The sequence below is a fragment of the Geospiza fortis genome, unplaced genomic scaffold (genome assembly GCF_000277835.1).
Source record: "Geospiza fortis unplaced genomic scaffold, GeoFor_1.0 scaffold16, whole genome shotgun sequence".
Taxonomy (NCBI): domain Eukaryota; kingdom Metazoa; phylum Chordata; class Aves; order Passeriformes; family Thraupidae; genus Geospiza; species Geospiza fortis.
The window spans coordinates 3172395-3188066 of record NW_005054302.1 but is presented as its reverse complement, the minus strand read 5'-3'; the positions used below and the strand labels follow the sequence as shown (position 1 = coordinate 3188066).

The window sequence follows — 15672 nt, the reverse complement described above, 5'->3', positions numbered from 1 at the left end:
TTCACAACTTTTTCCTTTTTTAAAGAAAATCAGTAATAGAGAAACCCATGCACCAGGAAATAAATGACCAGAGGTAGTGAACTAAGGTCTACCAGGCAGGGTTCAAGATCACTTATGTTGGATGACAGTTGATATATTTGCAGTACAGTTCATCCGTTTTCTTATCTGGTAAAGCGTTCCATAATAAATTATAATTTATTGCATCTTTTGCAACCTTGTCAAAGGCCACACCTAAGATTTTTGCTTCAGCAATAAACTCCACCCAACTGTAGACAGGAATTCACTTGACAATCTGCACATAGCTAAAATATTTTGGTACGTTTTAATGATAGCACCAACAATTCTTCTGGTTTACACAACACCACATTTACTTTCTACTAAATTCGACTATGTTTAAAAACTAACAGGAGATTTCAAAGTAATTCTCCAGTGATAACCACTCATGAGCAAAAAACCCTAAGGCTGGCTGGCCAACGTCTCCTATTCTCAATTCCTATGTGTTCCTCATCCCTCTTTTTGCTTGCCTTCTTCCCTTGTGGGAGTGTTTATCTCTGAACAGGGACAGCTCAACCTCAGCAGTATTTCTTGATGTACATAACTAAACTGCTCATGAGGCTGGCCATGTGTTTCTGCATATTGTCCGTAAAAAGTATAGCAGAAACAAAACTTTAGAACAGCCCTAAGTCTTCCATATTACTATGAACAGCTTTCAATTGCAAAACTCCAAGAAAATATTTATGAAGATGAATGGTTACTGCCAGGGTGCTTCAGATTTTGCTGAGAGGTTTGGGTTTTTTACTTATTAGCAATTAATCAAAAATAGGTAGAGAATAACTAAATCATTACAGGCTGAAAATCAGCATTGTAAGACTCACCATGTGTATGCAGGATCACATGTTAAAATTGCATCTAAGTATGCAGTAAGTGAAGAGCTTTCTAGGATAAGTGGTGTCATACCTTTCTCCTTTCTAAAGGCACTTTCAGGGTGAAAGAGAATTATTTTATTATATAAGCAGAAAGCTTCCAAAATAACTGCTGCTTTGCTATTAAGTTCACTATCTTGACCTACTCTGAATATACCATGACAGACACTTGAGATAGGTCTGTTTATTTTCCTCATATGAAATTCTTTGAAACACAATGAATAAAACCACTTCCTTTAAAATACTTCAAGTGCTATATTTCTCTGCTATCAAAGTCTGTGTCTGTTTGCAGTCACATAAAAATGTAACATTCCAAGCAAGAGAAATCAAGAGAATTGCTTACCACTGTGTTTACGCTACTGGCCAAAAAATCCATACCAATGACAGTTAAAAAAATATTTAGGAATATTAGATTCAAGGGTGAACATTTTTCTATCAAGCATCTATGATGCTACTGCTGCAAGCCTGACCTCAATTTGAAATGCTAAATATGCATTAGAGCAAAGGTTTTTTTCTTGTCATTATTTATTCGCTTCTGTTTAATGCTATTTCCTACTCATATTAGCAAAGCAACTGAAATTAACTTGGCTGCATTACAAATAAATATCATCGCATACCACTTCATTTAAAATCTGCATGTGTACTATTACACTTGGAATAACCAATTAATATGGATGAATGGCTAGAACTGAAAACCACTTATCTCTCTAACCTTGTCTTCAGACACAACTGTCTGAAAATCACACCTTAAAAACTAAAATTTTCTGTACTCACTGTCTTTCAGGCTGGAAAACTCAAAATAAGTTCCCTTTCAGGTTTTTAACTTAATGACTTAAGTTTTGAGGGGGAACGGAGTCTAACACCCATACAATTAAAAAGCAGCATTTTAAAAATCTCCATGACTCTCAAGGTCATAAAGTTATTCTAAGGATTTATATTCAGCTTTGTGTAATATTAGATGCTGTGTGTCAGCAGTGAATTCATGTATCCTTATCACCTATAGATTTTTGGCAGATACTGGAAAACTTCTTTTATTACCAACAATTCTATCCAATAATAATTGTCCTATTTGACTACTTGCAGCTCTTTTAAACTGCTTTCTGCCCCAGATTTTTGACAGGCTTCAATCAAAGTGCATTCTGGTCTCTTTCTTTCTCCCTGTCTCTCAAACCCTTCACAGGGCCTTGAATTCCTTTCTGGATTTCCAGTTCAATACTCCTAAGTTGCTACAGCATTTGCTGGTAGGTGGGCAGAGCATCCCAGGCTTTGAATAGCTTTTGCTAGACAACATGTTCTCCTGGTCAGCATGTGCACATTGCAGCAAATAACTACTAAATCTGGAATTTCTCCTTCTTTCCCTCAGCAGATGAACTAACAGCATATTTGTCCTCTAAGTGACAATCCTCTCCGGAAACCGGAAAACTTAATCTTTCAAAAGCAAAAAAAAAATCTTGGGAAAACTCTAAAACCCAATTTTCTGGGGAAAAAAGCATATATCATTAAAAACATAACTGTATCATGGAAATAACAGAAGAAGATACAAAGATGAAAGAAGCTTAAGGAATGGGAGAGAATTAATGAAACCAGAAAACCTGCAGAAAAGGACAACAACCTATGCACTTTTTATTTGTGTGCTGTTCCTATCTTCTCCTCAGAAAGTACACTTTTAAAAGTTCTTCTTGAAAAGACACTTGTGATTTTGATTTGTTCTTAACTAGGTTATGTAAAAATCAAAGAAGATTTAAAACCAAAAATGTAGAACTGAACTCTGGGCTCTATTATTCTCATTCAACTCATTCCCATCACTGCCTCCTCTAAGAAAAAAGGTCACAGAATTACTTGCTGTTGAAGTGGATAGAAGATAACAGGACCAGGAATGGTATGAACACTATTATAATACACTCATTCTATTTTCTGTGGCGTGTAAGCAATTGAGGAACTACATACTGATCAGTCATGTAAATTATGCAGAGATGTCATCAGCAAGTCACCAGATTTCTAAATCATCAGCCTCACTTCACTTGTGCAAAGAGTAGCAGTGTCTGTGAGAATCCATATGGGCAACATTTAAAAATTGGCTTCTGCTGATTTATGTAACATAAAGGATCTTATCTCAGTGATTTGCAAATGACATCTCTAAGGGGACCAGCAAGATTCTTTCCTTCACAAATACAATGACAAGAAAAAAACTTACGTTCAACTTGATCGAACATTACTGAGAACAAGAAATCTCTTGGTGTCATGTAATATTCTCCTTCATATTCCAACGATGCAAAATGCATGAAGCGGTGCTTTCGAAGAGACAGCCTTTCATCCACATCTGCATGAATGATATCTTCCTTCTGAAAAAGAAAAAAAGTCCACTGCATTTGTAGACCAAAGATGTAATTAGAAAAACCTTATACCCAATCTTGATCAACCTCAGTATTTTGTGGGTAGCCACCACAAAAAGCTACCAGCAATAAAAGCTTTTACGGCACAGTCTTAAAGAAAGGCACGCTTATATGATAGTCAAAGTATTTTTTGGCTTCACTGAGAGCACGTGAGCCAAATTAATGGCTGGATGTCACCAAAGGTTGATCCTGCTTCCCACTCCCCTGCTCTCAGCCATGTCTTCTTGCACCCCCTTGTTAGCCAGCTCTGCTACTTGGGCTCTTGCTGAGCCAAATTCAGCTTGCTAACTCAACAAAAACCTAAACCCACCAAATAGTAAATAGTATTTCACAAGGTTTGCTGGCTGGCTCAGCAAAGGCTGAAATGTGCTGAGTATCCATGCAAATGAGCCATTCCTGAAGTCAATTTTTGAACTGTGAAGCAACTCCTAAGATGGGAGAATAATGATGTTCTAGTTTAAATATGGGCCTGTCTTTCAGAGAAGTCAAAAAATGGGAAAAGCAATGAAAACACTAACAAGAGAGTCAGAGATCATACCATCAAACCCAAAGATTCAACTGATCAAGCAAACAAAAAAATCTCCAACTTCACTCTCTCCTCATTAATATTGAGAGACTCAGGATGAAAATCATAAGAGTTGACAATACTCTGATGAGTAGCATCAGCACTTACTGGCAGCAAAGGAGGACAAAGACCCAGTGAAACAGAGATATTTATACTTTAGGATTTCAGAGATGGTGACAACAGGAAAACAAGTAACTCTAAGATTCAGAACACACACTGTGTGCATTTGAACATTAATCATGGAACAATTACCATCACACATTATATTATACATTATTGTATTTCTAAATAGAAGGCTTCAACTTGCCATTTAATCCCATGCCTTGCAGCTCTGTGTTAGCATTAAGGACTTGTTAAAGTATTTCACTGAAGGACAGGCTACAAGCACCTGTTACAGTCAATCTGAGTTTTCCCTTGTAGCATGTTTGTTTGCCTCAAACATCAGCTTTCAATGAAGGGTGAGAGGGAACCAACAACAAGAAAAAAACAGTACTCATAATTTAAATTTAAAACCGTCATATTCTGATATGTAAGGAAAATATGGGCTAACTCTAAGTATTTGAAGCCAAGACTTGCTTTGGTTTAGACAGAACTGCTTTAAGCTTCTCATAGTATAGAGCTCTATCATGGCCTACAACCCAAGTGCACTGCTGCTGTTCAGACCTGCATGTTCTGGAAAATACTGCTTAAAACCAAATCAAATGTAGCAACAAATGTAGCTTTATTCTTTTTAAAACTTTAGGGGACAAGTGACTCCATAATTGCTTAGTTAACAAGACTCAACAAATGCTGCAAATCTCAAATGAATATTTCATGGTTGCTGGGTATTAACATGCTGCATTCTTATTAAAATTACATCCTTCTCGCAGTAACAAAAGCCATTTTTCCCCAATGGCAATTTTTTAAAAGAAGTGCAAAATGGTTTCACAGCTGTCCTTCAACCAAAATTATGTAATGAAAAGCAATCTTTCTGCATAAATACAAAAAAAAATTTAGACAAGAAGTAAAAAGCAATTTCTACATGGTCAAACCAACTAGATTTTCAAGTTTCTTAAGTCTTCCAGTATTTATCTGAATTCTGTCTAAAGCTAAATTTGTTACTGATAACAGAACACTGAACTTCAGCAGTCAACATTTTAAACTGAAAAACATGGGTAACAGTTTTGGTCACCACCATATAAGAAAGGTATTAAACTGTTAAGAGAGAGTCCAAAGGAGGGCAGCAAAGATGGAGAAGGGCCTTGAGGAAAAGTCATATGTGGAGTGGCTTAGGTCACTTGGTCTGTTCAGCCTGGAGAAGAGAAGACTGAGGGGAAACTTCATTGCAGTCTGCAGCTTTCTTGTGAAGGGGAGAGGAGGGGCAGACACCGATCTGTTCTCTGTGGTGCCAGTGACAGGACCCAAGGGAATGGCCTGAAGCTGTGCCAGGGGAGGTTTAGGTTGGGTATTAGCAGAAGGTTCTTCACCCAGAGGGTGGCTGGGCACTGGAACAGGCTCCCCAGGGGAGGGGTCACAGCACCAGCCTGGCAGAGTTCAAGGATCATTTGGACAGCGTGCTCAGGCCCATGGTGTGACTCTTGGGGTGTCCTGTGAAGGGACAGGAGTTAGCTTTGATGATCCTGATGGATCCCTTCAAACTCAGCATGTTCTGTGATTCTGTGTCCACATGTTCAGATATTAACTCTGAAGGGTGCCTTGTATTTGGAAAGGAACCTATTCCCATCAGAATTACAATAACATGTGATTGTGGACTCATCAAACCCCTTTCTTTTTGTGAAACTGGCATCCCTGATTTGCAAAACAGTCACGGCTAACTTCTCATGAACATCGGCTTCAAAACTAGTACAAATGAGAACTAAACAGGATGAAATAAATCAACTGTGCCATCTCCTACTTTTTTTCCTAAGCTTTTGCAAAATTCCTGACATCCTGTCACTATTAAAGAAATTTGTCATCTGCAAAGAACACCCTTCAGGACATGAGCATGAGCTCAGCTAGAGCAGCTACCACCTCATTTAAAAGCTGTATCCCTCCCTCTCACTCACTATTATTTTCTTCACCAATACGTATCTCTCCAAGTCTTCAATGAGCAGGGATGCCAGACCCACCAAAGACAGCTGGTAAGGGATAGAAATACATGGGAAGAAGTTGGAAGCTCATGTTTTTTGAAAAAAACCAAAAAAACCAACTTATAAGCATAACTCCCATTTGTTCTTAGAAGAGATAAATGTCTGAATAACTATTCTAATCATTATTCCAAGTGCCGAACCAAAGATTAAATAAAAATTATGTTTTGAAGAAAAGGCTGATTCAATCACTTAAAATTAATATTGATCTTCTTTTGAAGTACCAATCTAATGAGTGCAGAGGGGAGCAAGTTCTCTCTTCACAATTCAGTATCCTTCCCACTTCAATTAAATCCTGACTAATTTCTAAGTAGTTTTTCCTGAGTCATTCAATGAGTCCTTCAGATAAAAAAGATTTGACATTCCTGACATTTTAAAAAACTGTGAAAGCTCATTTTGCTCATAAAAATGCATGTATTGGGCAGAAAGCAGAGTTTTACTCTTTTATTCTACAAAATGAGTTCCAAGTAAAGACAGGTATATTGTAAAAAATAATTATGTAAGAAATAATTATGTATTTAAGACTGAACCTCAGATATTAAGGCATCTGTAATCTAACACCTAAGCAGTTTCGAACAGTGCAAGCTCAAGGCAATTTGGATACAAAAATTTAAATTTCTGAGGCACAATGGGTGAGAAGAATCTATTACTACTACCACAAGATTCTTGTAAGCATAGTTTAAAATAACTCTGGGATTGACTTGGGCTTATTTCTGCCCCTAACAGTGCCATACAGGAGAAATCCAACCACAAAGAGCTACATGGCTTTAATGGTAGGGCTTGGGCTGAAATTCCACTCTCAGCTTGTTCTTCTGTGTGTGGGTCCAGCTTGGGGTTCAAACACTGGGTGTTCCCACATGCTCCAGAGCACTCCCACAATCAAGAGAATTGAGAATGAAATTTCAGCTTTAACTTGGAATTTAGTCGCCTTTGTGGTTTTATGCCAAGCCTCCAGTGCCAATTTCAGAATGTGCATGGTAAAGCTGTGATAGCTGATGGTAAATTAGAATTGAATGACATGAAAAGGGCTCCAGGAGGATGCTGCGCAGGTGACATGGCAATCGATCAGGAGCTGACCAGCCACTGACATCTACAAGCAATACCAAAGACTGTGGTTTTTTTCCCAGCTTCCTGCACAGAGAAATGCCTAAGGGCAACAACATTACTTCAAACAATTAATTTTCGTGTTGATATGATTAATCTGTTTATCAGTCAGTCTTGTAAACTTAAGATGCTATTAAAGAATTCATGGTGTTCATGGTGTTCAATCTTTGGCTTGTGGTTTTGTGTTTGTTTTTTTTTAAATTCTTTTTAAAATAAATTCAATATAAATGAAGGATTACATAAATAAAACTTTGATAACCCTTACCTGTGTTTACCTGTGTTTTTAGTGACACTGCTGATCACTGTGATGTGATTTTTGGTAACACTAATTCTGTATCTATTAAAAATCTAAGTCATTCTTAAATACAAACTCAAATATATGCTGCTGATTGTCCAAGAGAAATTATTTTAAAATATCATATGCATTTATCTCTCCCTTCAATTTAAAATTATGCCTTCCCCTCTAATTAATTTTACTTTTTGTCCCTTTGCACAGCATTTGGTGTTTTAATGCACCTGTGCCTTTCAAGTTTTCTATCTTAATATTTTCTGCTCATAAAATAGAATACACTTTCAAGTTAATTTTTTCCAATATAATTGTTTTTCTTTACTCCTTTCCATACAATCTACTTATTTTATCTCTTTGTATCCTTTCACTGCCTTTCTTTCTTCTATTATCTACATACCTTCCTTCATTTTTCCTTTGGAAAAACAAAATTAAGATTTCTTTTTCCCCCTCATCTGAAAAGAGGATCAATATTTTTTTCTTCTCCTAATCTGAAAGAATTAATTTGTTACACTCATTTCACCTGCTACAAGTATAACTAAACCAATGTCTGCATGTAATTAAAATCAAGTTGGTGCCAGCCAGATCTCTGGGAGCCTCAGGTTTGGAGCCATTAATTCACACTAGATCTACAGAAGGATTTAGCAACTCTGCATCAAATTTCTGTACAACCGATGAAAACGTTGCACTTAACTAGTGTCATTATTGTATCGCAATTTCAATGCAATCCATTTTGCAATGATCAAAATAACAAAAAATGTAACTTAAACTTCAACTCTGCTGCACATGTTAACATAGCCAGCATGCATGCTGAATGCACAGAGGAATAATGCTCAGAGCTTAATGTTTCAAAGTTTCATATGATGCAGTAAATGACAGATGAAAAAGAGTTTTGACAAGAAATCCATTTGACAGAAATACGTGACTTACAGAGAGCTTAAAATCATAATATTTAAGAAAGTTTGTATAAGTATGTGCAAAAGTAGTTGGTACTTTTACAATAAAGAAAGTGAGCCATGTCTTGATCAAATGCACAGTTACTGAAACCAACACCAAGTTAAAGAACTAAGATCAGAACCAGAATGTTCTGATGATGTGAATTGATCTGTATTACTTTTTAAAATGTTATGTTTTCTGAGCTTGCAAATCAAACTTAGCCTGGACACTAATTAAGCTTGGGGAGGGGGTGGGGGAGCACAGGGGTAAAGCACAGAACTTGTACAGAGAATATATTTCTCTGGAAATCAATTCCAAATTCCAAGTATTTGAGTGACTGAAACTGAACAAGCAACAGGATTTCTAAAAGCTCTAACAGTCATGAAATCCCTAAATATGAAAAGGGCAAGAGATTAAAAATACCTTCTCAGGAGCTACTTCTGAGACAGAGAACAGCCTGCTAAAGTAAGGACAAGTCTCGTGTCTGGGTGCTCTTAACGGCTGTATATAAACACTTGAAAATTAGAAGAAGCCCTTTCTATGCACTAACAGGTGCCACTCCCCTCCTTTCTTTCAAATAGCTGCTCAGTCAGTTCTGCTGTGCTGGTACTAATTAGTGACGGTTATGTTTGAAGCAGCAGCTGAGGAGTTTATTTGCATCTAAACTCCTGCCATTTCTGGTTTTAATTTTTCTCTCCCTCCCCTTGCATTTCACTGAGTTCAGACTAAATTGTGCACACAGAGCAGATCTTCTGTTACCAGCACCCACACCAAATGGAAAATTAACTCAAACATGAGGATAATAGAGAAAACAGTCTCAGTTTATAAGGGTTTTTAATTTCAGCATTTAATTCTAGAATTTATACCTTACCAGAGCTCATTTTTAAACACAAGCTTAAAACAAAGTAGGAAACTAGCACATTTCCCCTAACAGAATATAAGAAAGGCAGATAAGGTACCCAAGCTCTAACAAGCCAGGGAACCAGTTAATTAATTTAACAAACCATACATTTTCACCTCTACTTGCAAGTTATCACACCAGCCTCCTTACACATTCCCCTACTGAGGCTGACACACCACTCAAACACACTGGTGCAGAATACATACAGAGTGGCAGGGGGACCACATTGATGTCTCAAAGACAACACACCCAGGAAACGTGTCCTTACAACTTTCTGGGAGAGCTCATTACATTGTATTTGACAGTCAATAGACTGGGTGAAAAATGTGTCACATCTACTTCTCACTGATCTTTCTCAGTCAATCACTTCACATTAAAGGGCAGTTAAAATGTGAAGACACAAATACATTTATCTTTAAAAATAAGAGGAGCTAGATATTTTTGAAAGATACTATGTGTGGATGCATAAACAACACACATTGTGTACTGTTTGAAAGATACTGTATGTGGTGCTTTATTGGGTGCCTTTAAAAACATAGAATCATAGAACAGATTGAGTAGGAAGGGACCATATAATCATCTAGTTCCAATCCCCAGCCATGGGCAGAACCACCTCCCACTAGACCAGGTTGCTCTAAGCCTCATCCAGCCCACCCATGAACATTTCCAGGGAAGGAGCATCCACAGCTTCTCTGGACAACCTGCTTCACCACCCTCACAGCAAAGAATTGCCTCTTAATATCTACTCTAAATCTGCCCTCTTTCATTTTAGAACCATCACCCCTTGTCACATGCCCTTGTAAAAAGTCCCTCTCCAGCTGCTTCATAGGAGAAGTGCTCCAGCACTTCGATCATCTTTGTACCCCTCCACTGGAGTCACTCCAGCAGGTCCATGTCCTTCTTACATTGGACGCCCCAGAGATGGATGCAACTCTTCACATGGGGTCTCATGAGAGAGTGAAGGGGCAGAAATCCTTGACCTGCTGATCAAGCTTGGTTTGAAATGCCATAATATCTTTATTTTATCTCTTTCTTCTCAATTCAAATGATGTATGGAGTGTCTCTCCGCACACCTTCCCAGAAGGAGCTGGGAAAGCCTCTAAGCCATCTGATTTTGCTTACCCTGAGCTTGCAGATCTTTGGGATTTTCAAGCTGATAGGACTTTACCTCGTAAGTGTACTTTTGCTGCAGAAGGAAACCATATGCCCTTTCAAATAACTGCTCGCTTTGATTGGGTAACTCAGACAGAGGCTGTACTTCATCTGTTCTGAACTACATCAAGAGATAATCCATTTATTACATGAGATTCAGTTTTAACTGCATACCCTTGAGAATGGGACTATATATGCCTGAGTCTGAGAAGTGCAACTGCAAACTGTTGGAAGTTTTGCAGTTCAACTCATGCCAGCTGCTTGGTGACATATATTTACCTGATAATTTATAGCTTTAAAAGGTTTTTACTGTCATAGTGATTGGTCCTGCAACAACCGTACAGACAGGGAAAAAAGTTAACTGCTTTAATAGTAGGTGGCTGAATGCTAGATAACTTTTGTTCTGAACAAGACAAATTCTGGACTCAGTGCTCATACAGAAGAATTTAAAGGAGTAAATATTTAATGCTGGATGTAGTGACCTAGGCAGAAGAACCTAAGGGAAGGCATGTTTAAAACCTAGACCGGGAGAAGATGACAAAAAGAGGAGGCAACTTTCCAATAGGTAAACAAAACAGTACAGACTCAAGTTTGAAGAGGTGAAACTCTGAGGATAAGGGAGCTAGACTTGATGCAGCAGTCAAGTTACATAGTAAAAAGCAAAGTGGTATTTTCAAGGGTTTTTTTTTTTGTAATTAAACAAATGTATTGCATTAGCATGTAATAATGGTTGTGAATATTTAAATATATCCATGTTAATCTATGAATAAAAGGGACTAGAAACAAAATGGCTATTCTAATCTCTGTAATGAGCAAGAAGTGGTAAATACAATGGAATGGGAACTAAGATAGTAGGAAGTTTAGTGATAATTGGAGAAAAAAAAAGAACAGAAATATACCAGAATTTGTCTAACAAACTTTTTAAAACAACTCCAGAGTGCCTCTGTCAATGGTTACATACACTTTCAAGAGTTCTGTATGCCTCTGTCAACGGTTACATACACTTTCAAGAGTTCAAGAGTTCTAGGTTTGCAACAATGGGCCAAAAGTATTCCTTCAAAGTTGTTCCACCAGCATGATATTTTACACACAGAGTATGTGCTTCAAGGGAAACACGGTGAAAGAAACTGCCTCTCTCTCATCAGAGACACGCCACTTCTGTGTTTTTGAAACACATTTCAGAATATCCATCTTGTTTAAGCACTATTCTTAACGTGTTTGCACATCCAAAATGTTTTAAGCAGTGGCTGATGGCACAGTGCCTCCAACAAGAGTAGATGAAGAAGAGCCTTGGATTGCTGTATCACTCCCTGAAACATGATGTATGCCAATATAATTACGCAAATCCTGTTAATTCTTAACCTAGGTACTTCGTACTTGCTCTGCCACGGAATTTTCATCATGACACTGAGACAGCATTACAAGAAATACACTCAGTGCTGCAGTTGCCAAACAGGCTACCACGGTACTGATCAAAACCAACCCTGCAGCAGCAGAACCTATGGATTTAAAACCACTTCTCTACCAAAGACAAGCTCCCCCCAAGTGGAAATACCCTGTGACTTCATCTTCCTGGACTAAGAGCTATGTTTCTGTATAGAAAAGTAAACAGAACTCAAACCAAACCCAGCAGAAGATGTACATAAGGCCTAAAAACACTTATACGACACTATCGAAGAATGAAAAAAAATCAGAATCTTAAATATCCAACTATAATATATGCTATCTGCCATCAGTTTCTGTAAATGAGTGCTTCTATTTAGCCAATCTGCAAAGACTTTAAAAGAAACTTGTAGCTATTATGAATTCATCCAAATTTCAGTGTTTCCCTTTTGGAAGGGTCTGAAAACTCAGTTTAAAAATGTGATGATTCTTGGAAGAAAGTTCTGCTGGCTCAGCTGAGACAGAAGCCTTTAGTTAATTCTTCATGCAAAGCATGGTCTACAGGGTTCTGCTTTAAGGCTCTTGTTTTAATCCACACATGTATTTAACAGTGTTACAAGTCACTGTGCATTATACCAGCGAGCACACCAGTTGTACACACTCTTAGGATGGCTTTCTACAGCAAAACCACATAAAACTCAGTAAATACTGGTAAAAGAATTACAAGTTTTACAGTTTGTGGTTTGTGGGGTTTTTTTAAATAAAAAACAAGCAAAAAACACCCAGCTCCCCAATAAAATTAAAACACAACAAAAGAGGCCATTGTAACTACACAAGCATTTCTTAGAAATATTCTGAAATTTAGGAAAAAAAATCACTGTCTAAAATGAAGAAGACCCCAAATAGTAGGCAATACTCAAAACACACAAGTCCTGAAGAAAAAATATCTAAGAATCCTAGATGTGGCAGATTGCTGGAAAGACAGGAAAACTGTGCTCAGAAACTGTCAGAATCCCCTTCTGTGATAATGTGAACATTACAGAGCTAACCACATTACTCCTTCCCCCAGAAGCTTGAAAACTCTCTGGAAGTGTGTGAGGGGGAAGTTAAGTTTTCTAAGCTTTTCTCCAGCCCTTTTATTAAAAAAATCTTTCAAGATAAAGACACACACAAATTCAAGGGGAAAAAACCCCAAAACGAAAGAAGGACGGATCTATACACTCAAGGTTCTTCTGCATAAAGAACCGAATTGAAAACAAAAGGAATCCCTACCTGAAAGTCACAATATACTTTTTACTCTTCAAGAATTCTATCTGATTTTACCCCCATTATTAGCTATGCTATACCAAGATATTTTCTCAGTTCTCAGAGAGTCTGGTACTTAAAGAGGTGCCGTAAGTGAAGGGGAGTTAACTGATTAGGTTGCCATAGAAAAGACTACCACCACCAACCCTCCTAAAGCATTCAACAGCAGCTGGGAAGTGTGAAATTCTTCACTTTATTTCAGTGAACTCACACTGTTAGATAAAACTTCCAGAGTAGCAAATTAATCAGAGAATAACAACTTGTAAAGAAAAGAAAATAGAATATCTTTAAAGCTTTTCTTTCTGTCTTTTTTCCTCCTTTATTTATTAAACATTTAGTCACACAAATGAAAAATGGTTAACAAGTTAAGCTCTTTAGAAGAGTGGTCAGAGCTATGCTCAGAGGATTTAGCAGGTCCCAGGAGGTACCAAAACAAATATCCATATGTCCTGTAAGATTAATACAACAATAACAACAAAGTCATTGCAACCACAAGAAATGTTTATATTGTAATTAAGTTGTAAAATTATATTTATTTCTCCATAAAGCTGCTGACTTCCCTTCTAAACAAATGATTTGTTTTCTGTAGGAGTCACTGATCTTGTGACAATGTCATGTGTAAAACCTGAATGTCTTAAAACTCACTATATTTTCCAATGGCTTAGGCATATTTTTCATAGACTTGCTTATTTTTTTAAACTTTCTACCTATGCAGAATTTTTCTTCTACAGCATTTCCATTTGATACAGAAATTATATATGGAAAGTCTGGATGAAAAGAGACAGCTAAAGCAGTTCCACTGCACCACTTGTTCAGAAAAACAGAAGCCACAGTGAAAGTTTTATCTAAAACTAATGATAATTCATTTACTAGTGAAATATTTTCATCAACATTAGTTTGTAAAAAATTCACAATAAATTCAAAATATTTGGAAAAATAACTCAGAAATTTAGAATTTCCCCCATTCAAAAGAACATATTTACTTTGATCTAAGCATACATTATTTAATCAAAGAATTTGTGTAATAGTTGAAGTTTTCAATAGATTGCAAAATGCATCACAGACAAAACTGGCAAGGATAATCTTCAAAGTTCTAGTACATTGCTGTGTAGATCAGAATATTTAAAATCAGCTTCTGACAGCCCCTAATATAATATCCACAGGGAGCTGAACAGATGAGATATAGTTACAGGCACCAGCAGAAGGTAACAAAAGTTTGAATTCATTAAATAAATTAAATTTACACACACACTGTATTTGCAAAGAGGTCTTACTACCTTTAAACTGGACAGCAAGGAGACGATTGTTCAGAACACTAGATTTACGTCAGAGAAATTCAAAAGGTCACTTTTCCATTTAGAATTATCAAGAGTTATCCTAAAAGTATCCGACTCTGTGAATAGAGTAACACTGACAAATATTTATTTTAATTGGAGCTATTAGAGAGTGTAAAACCAGTGTATTCCTGATAACAGCAGAGTTGTATTGACCCTTCATTTTTTTACCAGTGTTTATAAATTCCATTCTCTAATTTTGTACTTCTCTTCTATAATGAAAGTTCAAGTATGTTTTCTCAATCCTCCCTTCAAAGTCCATCACTGCTGCACCCTCAGTGAGACTGCAAGGTCACAACCTGCACAAAAATTCTCTTCTCTGCAGCATCTGAATCTAGGAAAACCCCGTACCTAGTGGGTCATCCACTTCTCTGTGCTACATTCCTCTGTGCCAGAGATAAAGTTGTTTTCAGCCATCCTGGCTGCACCTTAAACAGCTTTTGCAGAGGTTGTAGTACCACTTAAACAGGTCAGCAAGCATGTGCTGATTTTCTTTTTCAAGACCTCCACAGTTATCAGTGTTGATTCATTTATCAAATCTGCCATATTCTTGGAAGCAGACTGTGCTATTAGCACAAACCTTACATTTCTTTGGGAGGTCCAAAACGCTATCTGATGCAATTCTCTCTTCTCCTCTTCAAAATTTTTAAGATTATCTTTATCTCAGACTTCTCTAGTGAAATAGTTTGACTGTGACATTTAATTCAAGAAGGATGAAATCATGTAAAACCCAGACTGAGCCAAATAAATGCTTTGTTCAAACTCTTTTCTCTTGTCAAAAAATGATTTCTCAGACATCCTAAGACTTCAGCTATGTGCACATTTTTTCAAGAGAGACTGTCCATTTGTAAATGTTTACAACACTAACTAAAAGTAATACATGTTAGTTTTCTCCTACTCTGCTGGAGAAGGTTCACTAGCCACCAGAATAATTTAAGGTCCGAAAGCACAAATGGATGACTTGATTTCTAGCTGATACTAATCATCAAGCACAGACCACAGGTTCATTCTGGGGGCAACACTGAAGGCACTGGAGAGATGAGCAGAAACCAGTTACAAGATGGTTCTCACTGTGTTTAGGAAAATCCTTGTTCATTTTGAAAGACAATGAAAGAGAAATGTATATTTTTTAGGTCTCCACTGCATCTAGGGCATGGGCTCTATCAAGCTCAAACTCTCCTTGCCATCATGTCCATAGAGGCACGTAGCCTTTGGGGAGCCCCTGCAGTGAAAAACAGGGCCCCAGGGCACCCCTTACTGCCAA

At 37.3% G+C, this 15672-nt stretch overlaps 1 protein-coding gene across 1 annotated transcript in view; it reads right to left on the bottom strand.

Annotated features, from left to right (window-relative positions):
• Positions 1-15672, bottom strand: part of MICU2 (mitochondrial calcium uptake 2) — a gene marked incomplete at its 5' end in the record, with an annotated part of 113907 nt that overhangs the window by 59588 nt on the left and 38647 nt on the right. Inside the window, one exon of the mRNA XM_031066045.1 lies at positions 3118-3265. Within this exon, the coding sequence (XP_030921905.1) occupies positions 3118-3265 (148 nt within the window). The remainder of the gene's footprint in view (positions 1-3117; positions 3266-15672) is intronic.